The 14,818-nt window shown below is 34.9% G+C and overlaps 2 protein-coding genes across 2 annotated transcripts; one reads left to right on the top strand and one right to left on the bottom strand.

The window, feature by feature from the left end:
• Positions 1-2,686: 2,686 nt before the first annotated feature.
• On the top strand, positions 2,687-9,904 carry LOC145105844 (uncharacterized). Its single transcript, XM_079042929.1, has 9 exons — positions 2,687-2,807; positions 3,030-3,085; positions 4,655-5,370; positions 5,467-5,573; positions 5,700-5,956; positions 6,241-7,104; positions 7,415-7,489; positions 7,531-7,639; positions 9,756-9,904. Exons 1-9 carry the CDS (start codon positions 2,687-2,689, stop codon positions 9,902-9,904), a joined length of 2,454 nt encoding a protein of 817 aa, XP_078899055.1.
• Positions 9,905-10,279: 375 nt separating this feature from the next.
• On the bottom strand, positions 10,280-13,916 carry LOC145105845 (uncharacterized). Its single transcript, XM_079042930.1, has 7 exons — positions 13,167-13,916; positions 12,681-13,075; positions 11,939-12,223; positions 11,576-11,758; positions 11,291-11,534; positions 10,430-11,036; positions 10,280-10,323 (listed from the first exon to the last, which is right to left on the bottom strand). The coding sequence occupies exons 1-7, from the start codon at positions 13,914-13,916 to the stop codon at positions 10,280-10,282; spliced, it is 2,508 nt and encodes an 835-aa protein (XP_078899056.1).
• Between the last annotated feature and the right edge of the window lie 902 nt (positions 13,917-14,818).

Genomic DNA, 14,818 nt, shown 5'->3' on the forward strand with positions numbered 1-14,818 from the left:
TAGTATATATACAACATTAGGGAAAACCCTAATGTATGGAACACGGCATGGTGTCTTAATCGTATTTGTGACAACTCGTCTTGTTGATGAAGACAAAACTCTTTCTGTGTGAAAGAACAATTTGGAGAACTTCATGTGTTATTTACTTTCTATTCTTTATTTTTCTTATGTTAGTTTACGTTTGTTTTTAATACTTGAAGTGTATTCGATCTAGATAAACCTTCAATTGGTATCAGAGTATGTTTGTGATACACTCAAGTAATCATGTCGAATCCTTAATCCTTTAGTCTCAACAAAATTCCTCCCTTTGATGAACACAATTCCGCTATATGGAAGACGAACGAAATGGTTGTTCTTGAAACCATTGACTATGAGATGAGAAATATTGTTGGAAAAGGTCCCCATGTTCCTATGTACCAAACCATGCCCAACAATGCTCCTATTGGCCTCTGGAAGCAAAAGCTAGAGACGAGTTATGATGACGATGACAAGAAACTGCTTAGTCTTGATGTAAAATCCAAGGCTGCTATTGGAAACTCTCCTCCATACCATGTGTATCATCTCGTACAGAATTGTGAATCAGCCCAAGAGATGATGGACACACAAAAAATGGCTTACGAAGGCACTGTGGAATTTTAGGCCACAACCATCAACAATATCTATCGGAGATACACTACTACAAAAACACCCTTTAACGGCACACAATTTACAACACGCATTGCTTTATGTTACGCAAAAGACAGTGACCTTAAAATAGTGTCATCTCTTCTAAAAATTTTAGGATTTAGGTCACACATTATTGCGTGCCCTTAAATTAGTGTCTCAAGAAAAAAAATTAAAAACACGGAGGGCGCTTTATCTTAAACGCGCGTCCTCTATAACTATCGCCTTATAATTTTAATGAAACGCGTGCATATCTTGTTACAAAAATTGAGTTAATATCCTAGGGATTTTCAAACAAAAATCAAAACACTCACTGACCAGTCACTACACTCTCTACAATCGATCAGCTCTGGGACCTCACCTCACCTCGCCTCGCCTTGTCGACAACATCTCCTCCGACGGCGTGATGTTACTTCTCATCGGGCTGACTTCGCCTCACCGACGACCTTGGGCTCACCTATCATCATTGGAGACTGCTCAAATTTACGTGCGCTAGGTCCGATTAAGGTATTGGAGAAGTCACTTGTTGAGCTTGCTGTTCCTATTGAAACGATTCAGGCAAAGTCAACTTCCCCATTTGGCCATAGAACCAAGTAACACAAGAGAAAGAGCAGAAGAATGTCGACACAAGGGGAAGAAGCGCCTGGTAGCCATGAATCCGATGCTAAATTGAACACATTCAAGGGTTTCTCACCTTCTGAAGCTTCTCAAGTTGAACACAAGGTAAAATTTCAAGAAAACCAGATCTTTGTGTTATTCAAACATATGCTCTTAGTTGGGTTTTCTCCTCATGTATATGCTTGCACTTAGTAGGGTTTTCTCCTCTGATTGTCGATTATAGAAGCTCTTTTCATGGTTTCGTCTTGTGTAAACTTCCATGGGAGGTGCATGAACTCAGTGTCTATAAAAACGAAATGATCCAATAAATTAAAAAAGAATCTAACTGGTATCAGATGACAGTTATGTATAATAACAAATGGAAGGGGTAAAATTGTAAATTATATGACCTGAGTCTCCATGGGGAGGTTTTCTGCTATATACCTTTTGATTCAACAGTTGACTACAGATTAAGAGTTTATGTGCGCAGTAATTTTGTTGTATGTTTTGGTGCCTTAATCTATCCTTTGGGCAAAACAAAATAGTTATTTAGCTGCCTTAAGCTATCGTTTGAGTTAGTAAAAAGATATGTATGATACAATATTAATGCATTTTATGATTTCTTTTCCTACATGGTTATAGTTTTCTTATTATTGACATTTTGGTTATAAAATGAACACGATTTATTTCAGTTTTTATACACATATAGTACTTGAAGTCTATGGTTAATATTCTAATAAAATTTTACCTAGTTTTTCAATAGACATGGAAATGAAAACACCTTGTTACATTCACACACTGCTTGGAAAGTTTTTTTGGTATGATGGAATTCTTTATAATTATGTGAGAATTCCTTGGCTAAAAGTTCGTCTCTTTGGCGAACACGCTCCACATCTTGTTGGTGTTCAGCATTGAGTGCTTTTAGCTGATTTAGGATTTCTTTATTCTTCTCAACAACCTGAAAAAAGTACAATGTTACTATTATGATATTTTGGAAAATGGTTGTTCATTATTTTTAATGAGCTCAAAGGCTTACTTGTTCAGATCTTTGTACTTTTGCACTTGTTTCAACAAAGGCACGATGCAAAACAGGAAGTTGAGGATCACCTACAACCTTCTCTGTTTCTTTTAGAAGCTTCATTGGAGATAGCTTAGCAAATTCACAAAACCTATCTTGTGGTAAAAACTGATAATCCCAAACACAAATAAAAAAACAATAATATTAAGTAAAACAAGCTTAAAGATGTCATACTTTTATCTCAGACTACTAGTTTCTGAGACAAAACTATTAGAATTGAAACTCAAACACTAAAGAGAAACTTTAGAAAAATCACTTGAGTAAGATTGATGACTTGAAAAGCTTAAAGATGTCATAGTTTTAGGTATCTCACAATTCTTTGGTTATGTTTGGTATGAAGGAATCGGAATGGTTTATTCCGTTATAATTAAGAAAAAGTGTTTGCTTTGTTTGATGGAATGGAATGGACCATTTGTGAAGGAATCTGATTCCATTCATTTTGTTGATAATGAATCATTAGCGAGGTGTGGTTTTTTTAAATCTACTGTGGAATGGAATGAAATATTCTAATATAATCTATTTTTCTTTATAAAAGTTTATAAGGTTGTAGATTATTTTAAAATTTTCTTGATTTTAATTAAATTATAATTTTATTTATGTAAAGTTTTTATATTCTACAATTCAGCTGAAGCTGGATATTGTTAACCTTTTAATTTAAAGTTAATTTATTTGGGTTCTCCTGTTTGTGTAGCTTCTGGTAAGAAAGATGTTCCTGCTGCTGCAGCCTCCAAGGGTGATAAATCAAAGGTTTCTGCTTTAAATTACACCGATATTCCACATACTAAGATAAGAAAAATATATTACTATTATTTATCATACATATTGATATACCCTTATCAAAACAACTTTAACCATGCCACTGCTACCTCATCTCTTTAGTTTTTGTATCAAGATAAATAAACAAAACAAATCAATTTCTTTTAAAAAATCCGAAACGAATTGATCATGTAACCTTAACAGGTCACTGCTTCATGCTTGTTGCTTGCAAAGAAAACTATTCCTCATTATTATCTCACCATAGATAGATAGGTTGGCACAAAAATACGACACATTATATATTATTATTGGAAATGTGAAGAATTAATTTCTACATATAGAAGACAATTAGTAGCTTTACATTATTACAATATTTTTTTTTCTAAATTTTGCATTATTTAAACCTAAGATTTTTTAGTGTTCTTCTGATTTTATTTTTTGAGGGTTGACATATCTAGGGACATTTCATAATTAGTTTATACATACTAAAACACCAACTGCCTATTCGGACAAAAATTGCAATTTTTTGTCTCATCTAAAAAGGTGCGACATATAGATGCTTTTGATCTACTCCATCATCTTTATGCAAAAAACATAAATGCCCTTCTCATCCTAGTCATAAAAGAAACACCCTAGAAATCTTGTTAGGAAAAATAGAAAACCTTCTCATGCTAGACATAAATTTTTTGCAAAAGACATAAATGCCCTTCTCATCCATTTTTCTTTTCATTTCCAATTCACCATTTCTTTATTCAAAAAGAAAGCCACAAATGCCAAAATTCAGTATTTATGTCATTGCACGTCTTTTTCTTTCAAGAAAACTAACAACTCTCATAAAAAAAGAATTGCTAACAAATCCACTAATGAGTTAAAACACAGTAACCAACTTGTTCTGAGCTGCAATAAAAAAATATCATTTTTGAACCTTTTGGCAACATTTATATTAGATAACAAGCCCTTTTTGTTTTTACCTTTTAACCTTTTGGCAACATGTAACAAGATGCTTCTTTTTCAGGTTGAAGAGAACAAAGTGGTGGCTTCTGCACAGTTGGATCCTCCCTAACTTCCTTACCTGAATGAACTGTAGCTAAGGTAATAACTTCCATTCTTTTCACTGATTTTTTTCATACTTCTGTTTCTTGTTTCCTGCTTTTAGCCCTTGCCATGAAAAAATGTTAAATGAACAAACCATGAGTCTATGTGTAGTTTTTTTTTGTCCCTATACAGATTTGGCCCCTGTACAAGTTTGTTTTTGCACAGTTTTGGTCCCTGCATCAGTTTTGTCCCTGTATATTTTTGATCCCTACATCAGTTTTGGCCCCTGTATAGTTTTTTTTGTCCCTGTACAGTTTTGGCCCCTGTACAGTTTTGTTTTTGCATAGTTTTGGTCCCTGCATCAATTTTATCCCTATATATTTTTAGTATCTGCATCAGTTTTTGCCCCTGTATAGTTTTTTTGTCCATGTACAATTTTGGCCCCTGTACAGTTTTGTTTTTGCACAGTTTTTGTCCCTATACATATGTAATCATTGTTTTTTTAAATGGTAAATAATTATGTAGTTTGGTAACAAATGTTTAATGGATAAATCATGGATTACCTCTACTAGATTATCAAATGCATATGATGAAGGTGTGAATGCTTTTCTAGAGTTTGCACAAAGTAATAATCGAAAGTTAGATGTTATTCCATGCCCTTGTGTAAATTGTATCAATTTGTGTCACCACTCGATTGACAATGTCTGTTATCATTTGTTTGCCCACGGCTTCGATGAAAATTATAAGATTTGGTCTTTCCATGGAGAAAAACAACCCAAGATTGATTCTAGATGCCCTAACAATTCCTTTCCTCTTGATTCTATTTATATAAAGGATATGCTACATGATGCCTTCAAATATTTAGGCAAAGAACCTGATTCATTGAAATCACTTCTTGAAGAATGTGATAAAGCACTTTATGTAGGGTCAAAGTATAATTCACTTAGTGGATTATTGAAATTCCAACATTTGAAGGGTCAATTTGGCTGGTTTGATGCTAGTTTTTATGCTTTCTTGTGTGTCCTAAAAGATATCTTACCATCAAAAAATACCATCCCTAGCTCGATATATGAGTCCAAGATGTTGCTAAAAGGAGTAGGTCTACAATATGAAAAGATTCATGCATGTGAAAATGATTGTGTTCTATTTTGGAAAGAACATAATGATGCTTCTCAATGTCCAACTTGTGGCACATCTCGTTGGAAGAAGAATACAAAAAACATACCTTCAAAAATTTTGTGGTATTTTCCTATCAACCCTAGATTTAGAAGAATGTTTTCTATACCACAAATTGAACATGACTTAACTTGACATGCACAAGGTCGGGTCAATAATAGGAAGCTTACTGATCCCCGCGATACCCCTTCTTGGAAGCTTGTTGATAACACGTGGAAAGAATTCAGACAAGAAAAACAAAATCTTAGATTAGCCTTGTCTGCTGATGGTATCAATCCTCACAAGTCATTAAGTTCCAAGCATAGTTGTTGGTCGGTTATCCTAATAACATATAATCTACCCCCTTATTTGTGTATGTCAAGAAAATTCATGATGTTGACTCTGTTGATATCAGGGACAAACCAACCTGGTAACAATATTGATGTCTACTTGGCACCATTGATAGAAGATCTAAAACTCTTGTGGGAAACTGACGTTGAGACTTTGGATTCTTATAAGAAAGAATACTTTAATCTAAGAGCAATATTATTGTGGACTATAAGTGACTTTCCCGCATATGGTAATCTTTTGGGGTATGTTACCAAAGGTTATTATACTTGTCCAATATGTTCAAAGAATACCTGTTCACAGTGGTTACCAAAGTACAAAAAAGTATGATTCCTTGGGCATAGAATATTCCTCCCACTTGAACATCCTTTTCGTAAAAGAAAAAAACATTTTAACAATCAACCGGAGCACGATTTTATGCAACAACCATCATCAGGTGAAGATATTTATGACTATCTGGCGGGATTTGAGAGTACATGGGGTAAGAAGATAAAGTCAAAGAAGGAAACACCAAAGAAGGAAAAGTCAAAGTAGAAAAAAGAATGTATCGATGAGAGATCTAAATTTTGGCATAAAAAGTCAATTTTTTTTATCTTGAATAATTGAAGAAGTTGCATGTTCGTCATCAGTTAGATATCACGCACATAGAAAAAAATGTGACCGAGAGTGTTTATGGGACAAGGTTGAATTTTCCTCACAAGACGAAGGATGAATTAAAAGAACGAAAAGATCTTGAAGCGTTGGGCATTAAGCCTGAATTACAACCTCAACCAGAAGGGGATCGACATTGGCTTCCGCCTACGTGCTACACATTGAATTCCGCAGAGAAACATCTATTTTATGATACCCTGTCTAATATAAAAGTACCTCATGGGTATTGCTCTAATTTCAAGAATATCGTGTCGGATGATGTTTCAAAGATGAATGGTTTGAAGTCTAATGATTGCCATGTATTAATACAACAACTTCTCCCTTTTGCAATCAAAGGGGTGTTAGACATGAAGGTGCGGAGAACAATCCTAAGTTTGTGTCATTTTTTCAATGAGTTATGTAGTAAAGATGTTGATGTTAGTAAGCTAGGCAAGTTGCAAAGTGACATCGTATTAACATTATGTTTGTTAGAGAAGTACTTTCCTCCTTCATTTTTCGATGTCATGATTCACTTGATGGTGCATTTTGTTAGAGAGGTGAGGATGTGTGGCCCGATTCATTTTACGTTGATATATCCATTTCAGAGTTACAAAAAAACACTTAAAGGGTATGCAAGAAATCATCATCGACCCGAGCACTGCATTGCAGAGTATTATGTGGCAGATGAGGCCTTAGAATTTTGTTCAGACTACTCAAAAAACATGAAATCAATTGGAAATCCTTGTGAACGTGTTGTTGAAATAATCCACAATGGAAAGCCTTTACCAAAGGCTACAATCGATGTTGTAGATGCTAAGTTACTTGATCAAGATCATCTTTATGTATTACGAAACACTGTTGTTATAGAGCCATATATAGAGTAAGAATTACATGAAACTGTATACTCTTTCACCATTATCTATCATATAAAACATTCTTCTAAATTCTAATACGCTTCAGGCAACATATGTTTGGAATTGAAGGATCTCAACCCCCATGACTCTCGCAAGAGTACATGGTTGCGGAGCCAATATAGTCAGACATTTATTAGTTGGTTTAAGAAAGAGGTTTATTTTTAAAATAAGCTTGTTAGAATTACAATATTTTCAATTATTTTGTTTGAATTACATTAATTAGACATATTTCTAATAGGTTGAAAAACGTTTAGCTAATAGGGAAGATATTTGTGACGATGTTCTTTGGCTGGCCAAAGGGCTGCAGAAATTGGTCCCATTTTTTTTCTAACATTTGTCCCAATTTTTTGATAGGATGAGCTGCAGAAATTGGGAAGTTTTGGAGAGGTTACATGTGGAACACATGATGTGCTTACCGAGGCCTTGGGTACTGAGGAACAACGTGGACGTGTATGGCGGATGGGTAAATTTCTAACACCACAACAATACTTTTATTTACCCAAGAATGTTAAGTATTACTTGGAGATTGAGAACGAGAGTGTAACATCCCGAGTCCAGGTATACCTTGTGAACCTTGATCTTTTGAGCTATTGTCTATTTTGGCCCTTATTATAAAAAGGGTGAAAAACGAGTACGCGGGGCGTACCTGAGGTGTACGCTTAGCGCACTCGTCAGCGTGCAAGTGACGCAGAGACCACCTAGTACGCTGGGCGTACTAGGCGCAGAGTGAAAACCCTAATTTAGGGTGAGTTCCCTATATAAAGGATATGATGGCCTCATTTCTGGCCACCATTCTCAGACAACAAACCCTAAGAGTGCCCTAACCCTCGTTTTAGACCTTGAGTGTGTATTTATGAGCCTTTGAGAGTTCTTGTGTGTTCTTGAAGAGGAGAGAAAGCCTTGAAGAAGAAGGAGTTGGATTCCAAGCTTCTAGATCCGAGCATATCTGAGTTTGGAGCTTCTTATTGAGGTAAAAAGCTTCAAACTTTACCTCTCTTTTGATATGAACATCTTAATGGAGTATTTTAGGGTTTTGTCCCAAAAGGTGGAGACTTGATGAGATCTTGAACTCCAGAGACTAGGACCAACCCCTTTTGAGCATATGAGTGGTGTAATGTCATAAAAATCAAATAATCACTCCATGCATGAGTTATGAGCTCCTTGAGACAAAAGTGTGTATATTTTGAGAGTTGGTGACCATTTCAGCCATGCAAAGGCTTAAAGTCACTGACTTTATGGGTTAAGAGCTATTAGAGAGTCTGGATCTATGATATGAGCCAAGGTCTTAACCGTTTATGACCAAATGAGTGAGAAAGAGGAAACTGGAGAGTACGATGGGCGTAAATCCAGTACGCGCGACGTAGGGGTCGCGCATCCCCGATGCCCGCATGGCAGCCGAGTACGCACAACGTAGAGATCGAGTACGTGCAGCGTACTCCCTGCCGTGGACTTTTGTTGACTTTTAGGGTTTAGTCAAATTGTGGACTATTAAGCCTATGGAGGGGTAAAATGGTCTTTTACCCTTCTGTGAGTTTGTAGAAGGGTTAGTTTAGCTTCTTGAGGGCCATTATTAATTAGGGATAATTAATATATATGTTAGGCGGAGGCTAGACCGATGGTTAGAGTTCGAGATTTCCGAGTACGAGGTTTTCACTTACTAGCTTACGAGGTGAGTCTTCTCACTATACTTACCTTGAGTGGTACTTATGTGTGACCAGAGGGTCTTATGTGTATGAGCTGTGTTTTGAGATATCCTGCTATTTTCTTTGAGATATGCATACTGTGTATTATATTGAGTTGCTGAGTTGAGGGACCAGTGGGTCCAATTGAGTTGTGGGACTGGAGGGTCCCACTGAGATACATTGACCGGAGGATCTTATTGAGTTATAGCCACTAGTACAATAATGACCTACGGTCACACTTTCTGAAAAACGGCCTGTGACACTTTTTCTTAAAAGTGTGGCCAAAGGTCACTAAAAAAATTTAGAGATTGTTTTTGGATACATTTAAATTATTTTGTGTGGCCATTATATAGATAATCAAAACTTTAACCACACTTAATTATACCAAATGTGACAAATATTAGTCACACTCGACCACTGAGGCCATAGATCACAATCAGCCACAGGTATCGATTAAGATTGTCATAATTTTTTTATGAGAGACAGTAGATTAACGTATCGTGACATGAGTTAGTTCTATGTGTGTTTGTAACCTGGTGCCTATTTAGCCACATAACAGACAAAGTAGCTAAAAGGTGATACATATGGTCACACTAAATATTTGTGTGTCCATAGGGCGGTTCTGTACTAGTTGTACTTAGTTAACGCAAGAAATTAAAACAAGTTAGTATTGGTTACTTATGGTCATGTATAATTTATTATGTGTGTCAAAATATTATGAATTGGTTTTAAGAAGAAACAAATTTTGTGTGTGTATGTACCATTTAATTAAGATTACAGCTATTATATGTGTCTATATGTAAATATAGACACATATGTAATGTTTATTCTGGTTGTACTATTGTATTTGGAAGACTCTTAAATTTGACCATATTTATCTTTGATATCATTTTGCAGAATTAAAAATGAACAAAAAGTTCAATCATGGCATTTTACAAAAGTACATTGCTTATTTTGCAATTAAAGGGTTGTATAAATTAATGAAAAGAATGAATGGCAGTTTTGTAAAGTTAGAAACAATTTCTGAAAAAAACAAAACAAACTAAAAATTATAAAAACAAAAACAAATAACAATATAGTTGTATTGAATAAGAGCTATAAGAAAGGACCAAATTGCCCTTTTTATCATCTATTCTTTTAATTGCACCAGATCAGACACCATTAAAAATGAAAAGAATACAACTTATTTTAACAGAATAGTATGATAAATAAATGAAAAGAATACAACTTTGTCTAACATTGCATAACAAAAGTACATTACTATAACATGCAGTTTATGTTATAACATGTCGTCCACCATTACAGTAAAAAACTGAAAAAAAATAACTTTGAGTTATAACAATATTACACCAGAATAGTTTGATGGTATAATATGGTAAAAAAATATTAAGGAAAGTTCATCATCATTTTTTGTCATTTTCTTATTCTCCACGTAACGCTAGGATCAAGGTTTGGCCTTTCCCTTCTACAAACAGAAATAAAGATCATTAAATGTTAAAAGAAAGAAAAAGATTATCGCTATAAATGTAATTCATGACATTAAGAAACACATATTGTACGTATAACAATACCATGACAATCAGTACAAAAATAATCATTTTCCTTCTGCAACTCAAGTGTGTCTACACGTGGCAATATGTTATCATTCTGAGGAACTACAGTACTAAGTTCTTCATCTACATCTTCATATGTATCTCTGTAATTTTTGGGAGGTGTATTGAACACAATAGACATTTTTTGATCGAGCGGGTATGTGACATAAAATACTTGTTGTGCTTGTGAGGCCAATATGAAGGGATCACCTTTATGGCCTAATCTTTTTAGTTCAACTAGTGTGTACCCCAATTTATCCCTTTTTACCCCATTTCTATTGTGAACCCAGTCACACATGAAAATTGGATTTCGTTTAAAATGATAATCTAGTACCCATATCTCTTGTAAAACACCATAATAAGTGTTTTTGGCATATGTTACAACTTCTTTACTGATGTGTGTGTCAGTTGCAATGACACTAACCCCACTGTTTTGGTAAACTTTACCTTCACGAGCTTTTGTACGAAAAGTATATCCATTGATAGCATATACATCGTATTTAATAATGTTCTTATTGGGTCCATGTGAAATCCATCTCATTGTCTCGGTTATACTTTCTCTACAGCCCCCTAACTCTGTCTCTACCTGAATTGTAGTTACATAATGAATTTAAGATATAAAGAAATACATAACAAAGAACACAACATATATGAAATGAATATACCTCCTTTCGTAACCAATGACCAAATGTATTAATGTGGTCTTGTTCTAGCTGTGCCTTTCATTTAGTAGGGTGTTGATGTTGCAAAAAATCCATGTGTCGTCTGTCAATACGTTAATGTTAATATTATAACAAAAAAACATACATGTAAAAAAACTTATTTGATATACGGGAGTACTTCAGATGTATTTTGCAATACAAAGAAATGTGCTTTGCTGAATAGTTCTGCAGAAACTTCTACCGATTTAGCAGCTGATAGAGGAGTACCATCCATAATAGAACTACTATCTACACCTATCTGAATTCCACATGTGTTATGATTGTCAGGTCGAATACCAACAGTATCCATCTTTTTGAGGAATTCACTAAAACACTCAATTGTCTCTTCTGCAACATTCTCTTCTGCAATGCATCCTTCTGGTCTATTTTTGTTTCGCACGTGCCCTTAATAACCTTCATAAACCTTTCGAACGGGTACATCCATCTAAAGAATATTGGACCGCATAATTTTACTTCCCTAGTTAGATGAACGGTTAAATGAATCATCACATCAAAAAATGATGGTGGAAAGTGTTTCTCAAGAAGGCATAAGGTTACACATAACTCCTCTTGCAACTTATCGAGCTCATCCAGTTTGATTTCTTTGCTACATATTGATTTGAAAAAGAAACAAAACCTTGTAATAGCAACTCTGGTGGGTGGATGCATAATAGATCGAATTGCTATGGGCAAAAATTGTTGCATGAGCATGTGATAGTCATGTGATTTTAGTCCGATCAACTTCCTATCCTTCAGACTCACCAAACTAGAAAAATTAGAATAATACCCTTGAGGAAGCCTTAAGTTGTATAAAGTTTCACATAATTTGTCTTTTTCCTCTTTTGTCAATGTACAACCTGCTGCAGGAAGTGTTGTGTTGTTCCCTTCTATCTTAGGATGCCGCTCTCGTTTTAAACCATAATGAACCAAATCCAATCGAGCTTTATAACCATCTTTCGTCTTCTCGGGAACGTTCAACACAGTTCCGGTTAAACTCTCGCCCACGTTCTTTTCGACATGCATAAAATCTATACAATATGGAATCAAATTGTCACGCCAATACCTTAGCTGTCTATAACATATATTGAATTTCTTCCAGTATGTATTATTTTGCTTGCCAACATCTGAAGTACCCACTTGGCGTGATTTTCTCTTTTTTTATTTATCTTTCCACCTCTTCCAGTTGTAGATTGTTGGATTTCTGCCTCCTTGCCCTTAGACCTTTCCCCATTTATTAATTATAAATTTGACCCTGTTATATACTTCCTCCCCATTCATAGGTTCTGGAGAGTGTGAGAACTCTTTTTGTCCATTGAATGCCTTTTTTGTCTTCTGAACGGGTGATCATACGGTAGAAATCGTCTATGACCAACATAACTCTGCTTATTCGATTCAGGCAGTCTAATGTAGTGTGTTTCTTCGCTACACACAACACAACCTTGAAATCCGCTATATGGACAACCACTTAATGTACCCGTAGAGCAGGATAATCATTAATAGTCTATAACACTACTGCACGTAGTTTAAACTGCTCTTGTGCATATGCATCGTATGTTTCAACTCCAATATCAAATAATAATTGCATATCATCAATAAAAGTTGCTAGGAACACATCCATATCGTTTCCTGGTGTTCCCGAAATCAATAACAAAAGCATGATGAACTTTCTCTTCATACACAACCATGCTGGAAGGTTGTTAATGACTGTTAAAATAGGCCACACACTATGACTCCTATTTCCTCTATTCACGTCGACCCCGTCAGCCAAAATGCCTAGCCGCAAATTTCTTGGCTCGCTAGCAAAGTTAGGATATTTGTCATCAATGGCAGCCCATGCTGGTGAATCAGCTGGGTGACTTAAAACACCAATATCCACCTTTCTTTCTGTTGCGTGCCATGTTAAATCTTTTGCAGTAGTCTTAGACTGAAAAAGTCGTTTCAAGCGCGGAATAATTGGAAAGTACCACAAAACTTTTGCAGGAATATTCTTGTAAATTTTTTTTTTGTTCATCGACCTTCCATCTTGATTTACCACAAGTAGGACATGCTGACATGTTTGTGTATTCGTTTCTGTAAAGTATACAGTTGTTGACACATGCATGTATCTTAGTATACCCTGAACCCATTGCCTTGAATGCTTTTTTGGCCTCGTATGTACTACTGTACATTTCGTTACCTTCTGGTAACATATTTTTGATGAAAACCAATAATTCTGTAAAGCACTTATCTGATACTCCATACTTACTCTTTAAGTTGAGTAGTTGTATGACTGTAGATAATTTTGTGAAATTAGGACACCCTTCATATAGGGGCTTCTCGGCATCTTCAATCAATTCTCTAAACTTCTCAGGGTTCCCAATAAAATTTTCTTCTACAGCTTCCACCATCTCTACTGTTTCTGCAGCATCTGCTGGCATTTTTGTGTTCATGTTTGTGGAATCAACAACGTATGACGTGTCCATGTCAAAATTATGTTCATATATATAATTTCTGGGTGGTTCCTCTGTCTCTCCATCCTTATTCCAATTCGTGTATGTTTGATCAATTCCATTCCTGAATAGGTGATCATCTACCACATCCACCGAATGAGATATATGGTTTACACATTTGACACATGGACATGGAATTCTCATCTTTTTTTTGGTATTTACAGGATCCATATTTTTAGAAATCTTGTAATTGTGTACTGCATATTTCAAAAATTCTGCAACACCCTTTACATACGTTTCTGATGTTATGTAGGCTCCCATCCAAGACTTATCCATATTCAATTTATAACAGCATCAACAAGCAATATATGTTTCCTGTTCATTGAAGCATTTTAACAAACAGTTGGTGTGCATAAACGAAAATGATCACATCAGAATTAAATCCAATAACTGGAAACCAAATACATGTTAATTGAAGAATATATAATGATACATGACCAAACGAACTAACAAAGATTAATATTCTGAAGGTAATTGTTTTTTATGTCTCTGTATAAATTAATGTAGTATGTGTACCTGTATGAATTTTATGTTGAAGTATTAATTCCTGGTTGAAGTACAAACGTAGTTGCAATGCGTTTGTAGTAAGCAGAGAATGATTCGATGGGAATGCATATTTTCTAAAAATTCATATCTACGCAATAGGTGTGGATGATCAAGGATATATCGAGAAAATACAAAAAAAATAGAAGAAAAAATTTGTTCCTAATGGGGTTCGAACTCATGGCCATCACAAAATATACCTTTAACTACATTTACACTTACCAACTGGGGTGACTGGTTGTTTGTAAGTTATTAGTTTACGAAAAAAACATAACAATAAACTAAAAGAGAAACATTTTACGAAAATACCCCTGCTTCCTCTAGAACTGCTCTAAGACAAACACATTTACCATCAATCATACTTTCCTCATTTGATACAATATACGTAATTGTGGTTGCACATTGTTTTTAATTAACCTTCAGAATTGGAAATAAAAACAAATGACAAAAATACCCTTGAATCTTCTCACACTCTTATTGTTTAATTAATTGTAGTTATGCACATCATATATGTATCCAACATTAACTTTTTTTTTTCTATCAATTCTATGATGATGCATACCCTAAGATGATGTTTCCTTTTTCTTTTCATTATATATACCGAATGACCATTATACCCTTATATATCAAACACA

Source organism: Lactuca virosa, chromosome 4, assembly GCF_052849685.1.
Source record: "Lactuca virosa cultivar CGN04683 chromosome 4, Lactuca_virosa_CGN04683_v6, whole genome shotgun sequence".
Taxonomy (NCBI): domain Eukaryota; kingdom Viridiplantae; phylum Streptophyta; class Magnoliopsida; order Asterales; family Asteraceae; genus Lactuca; species Lactuca virosa.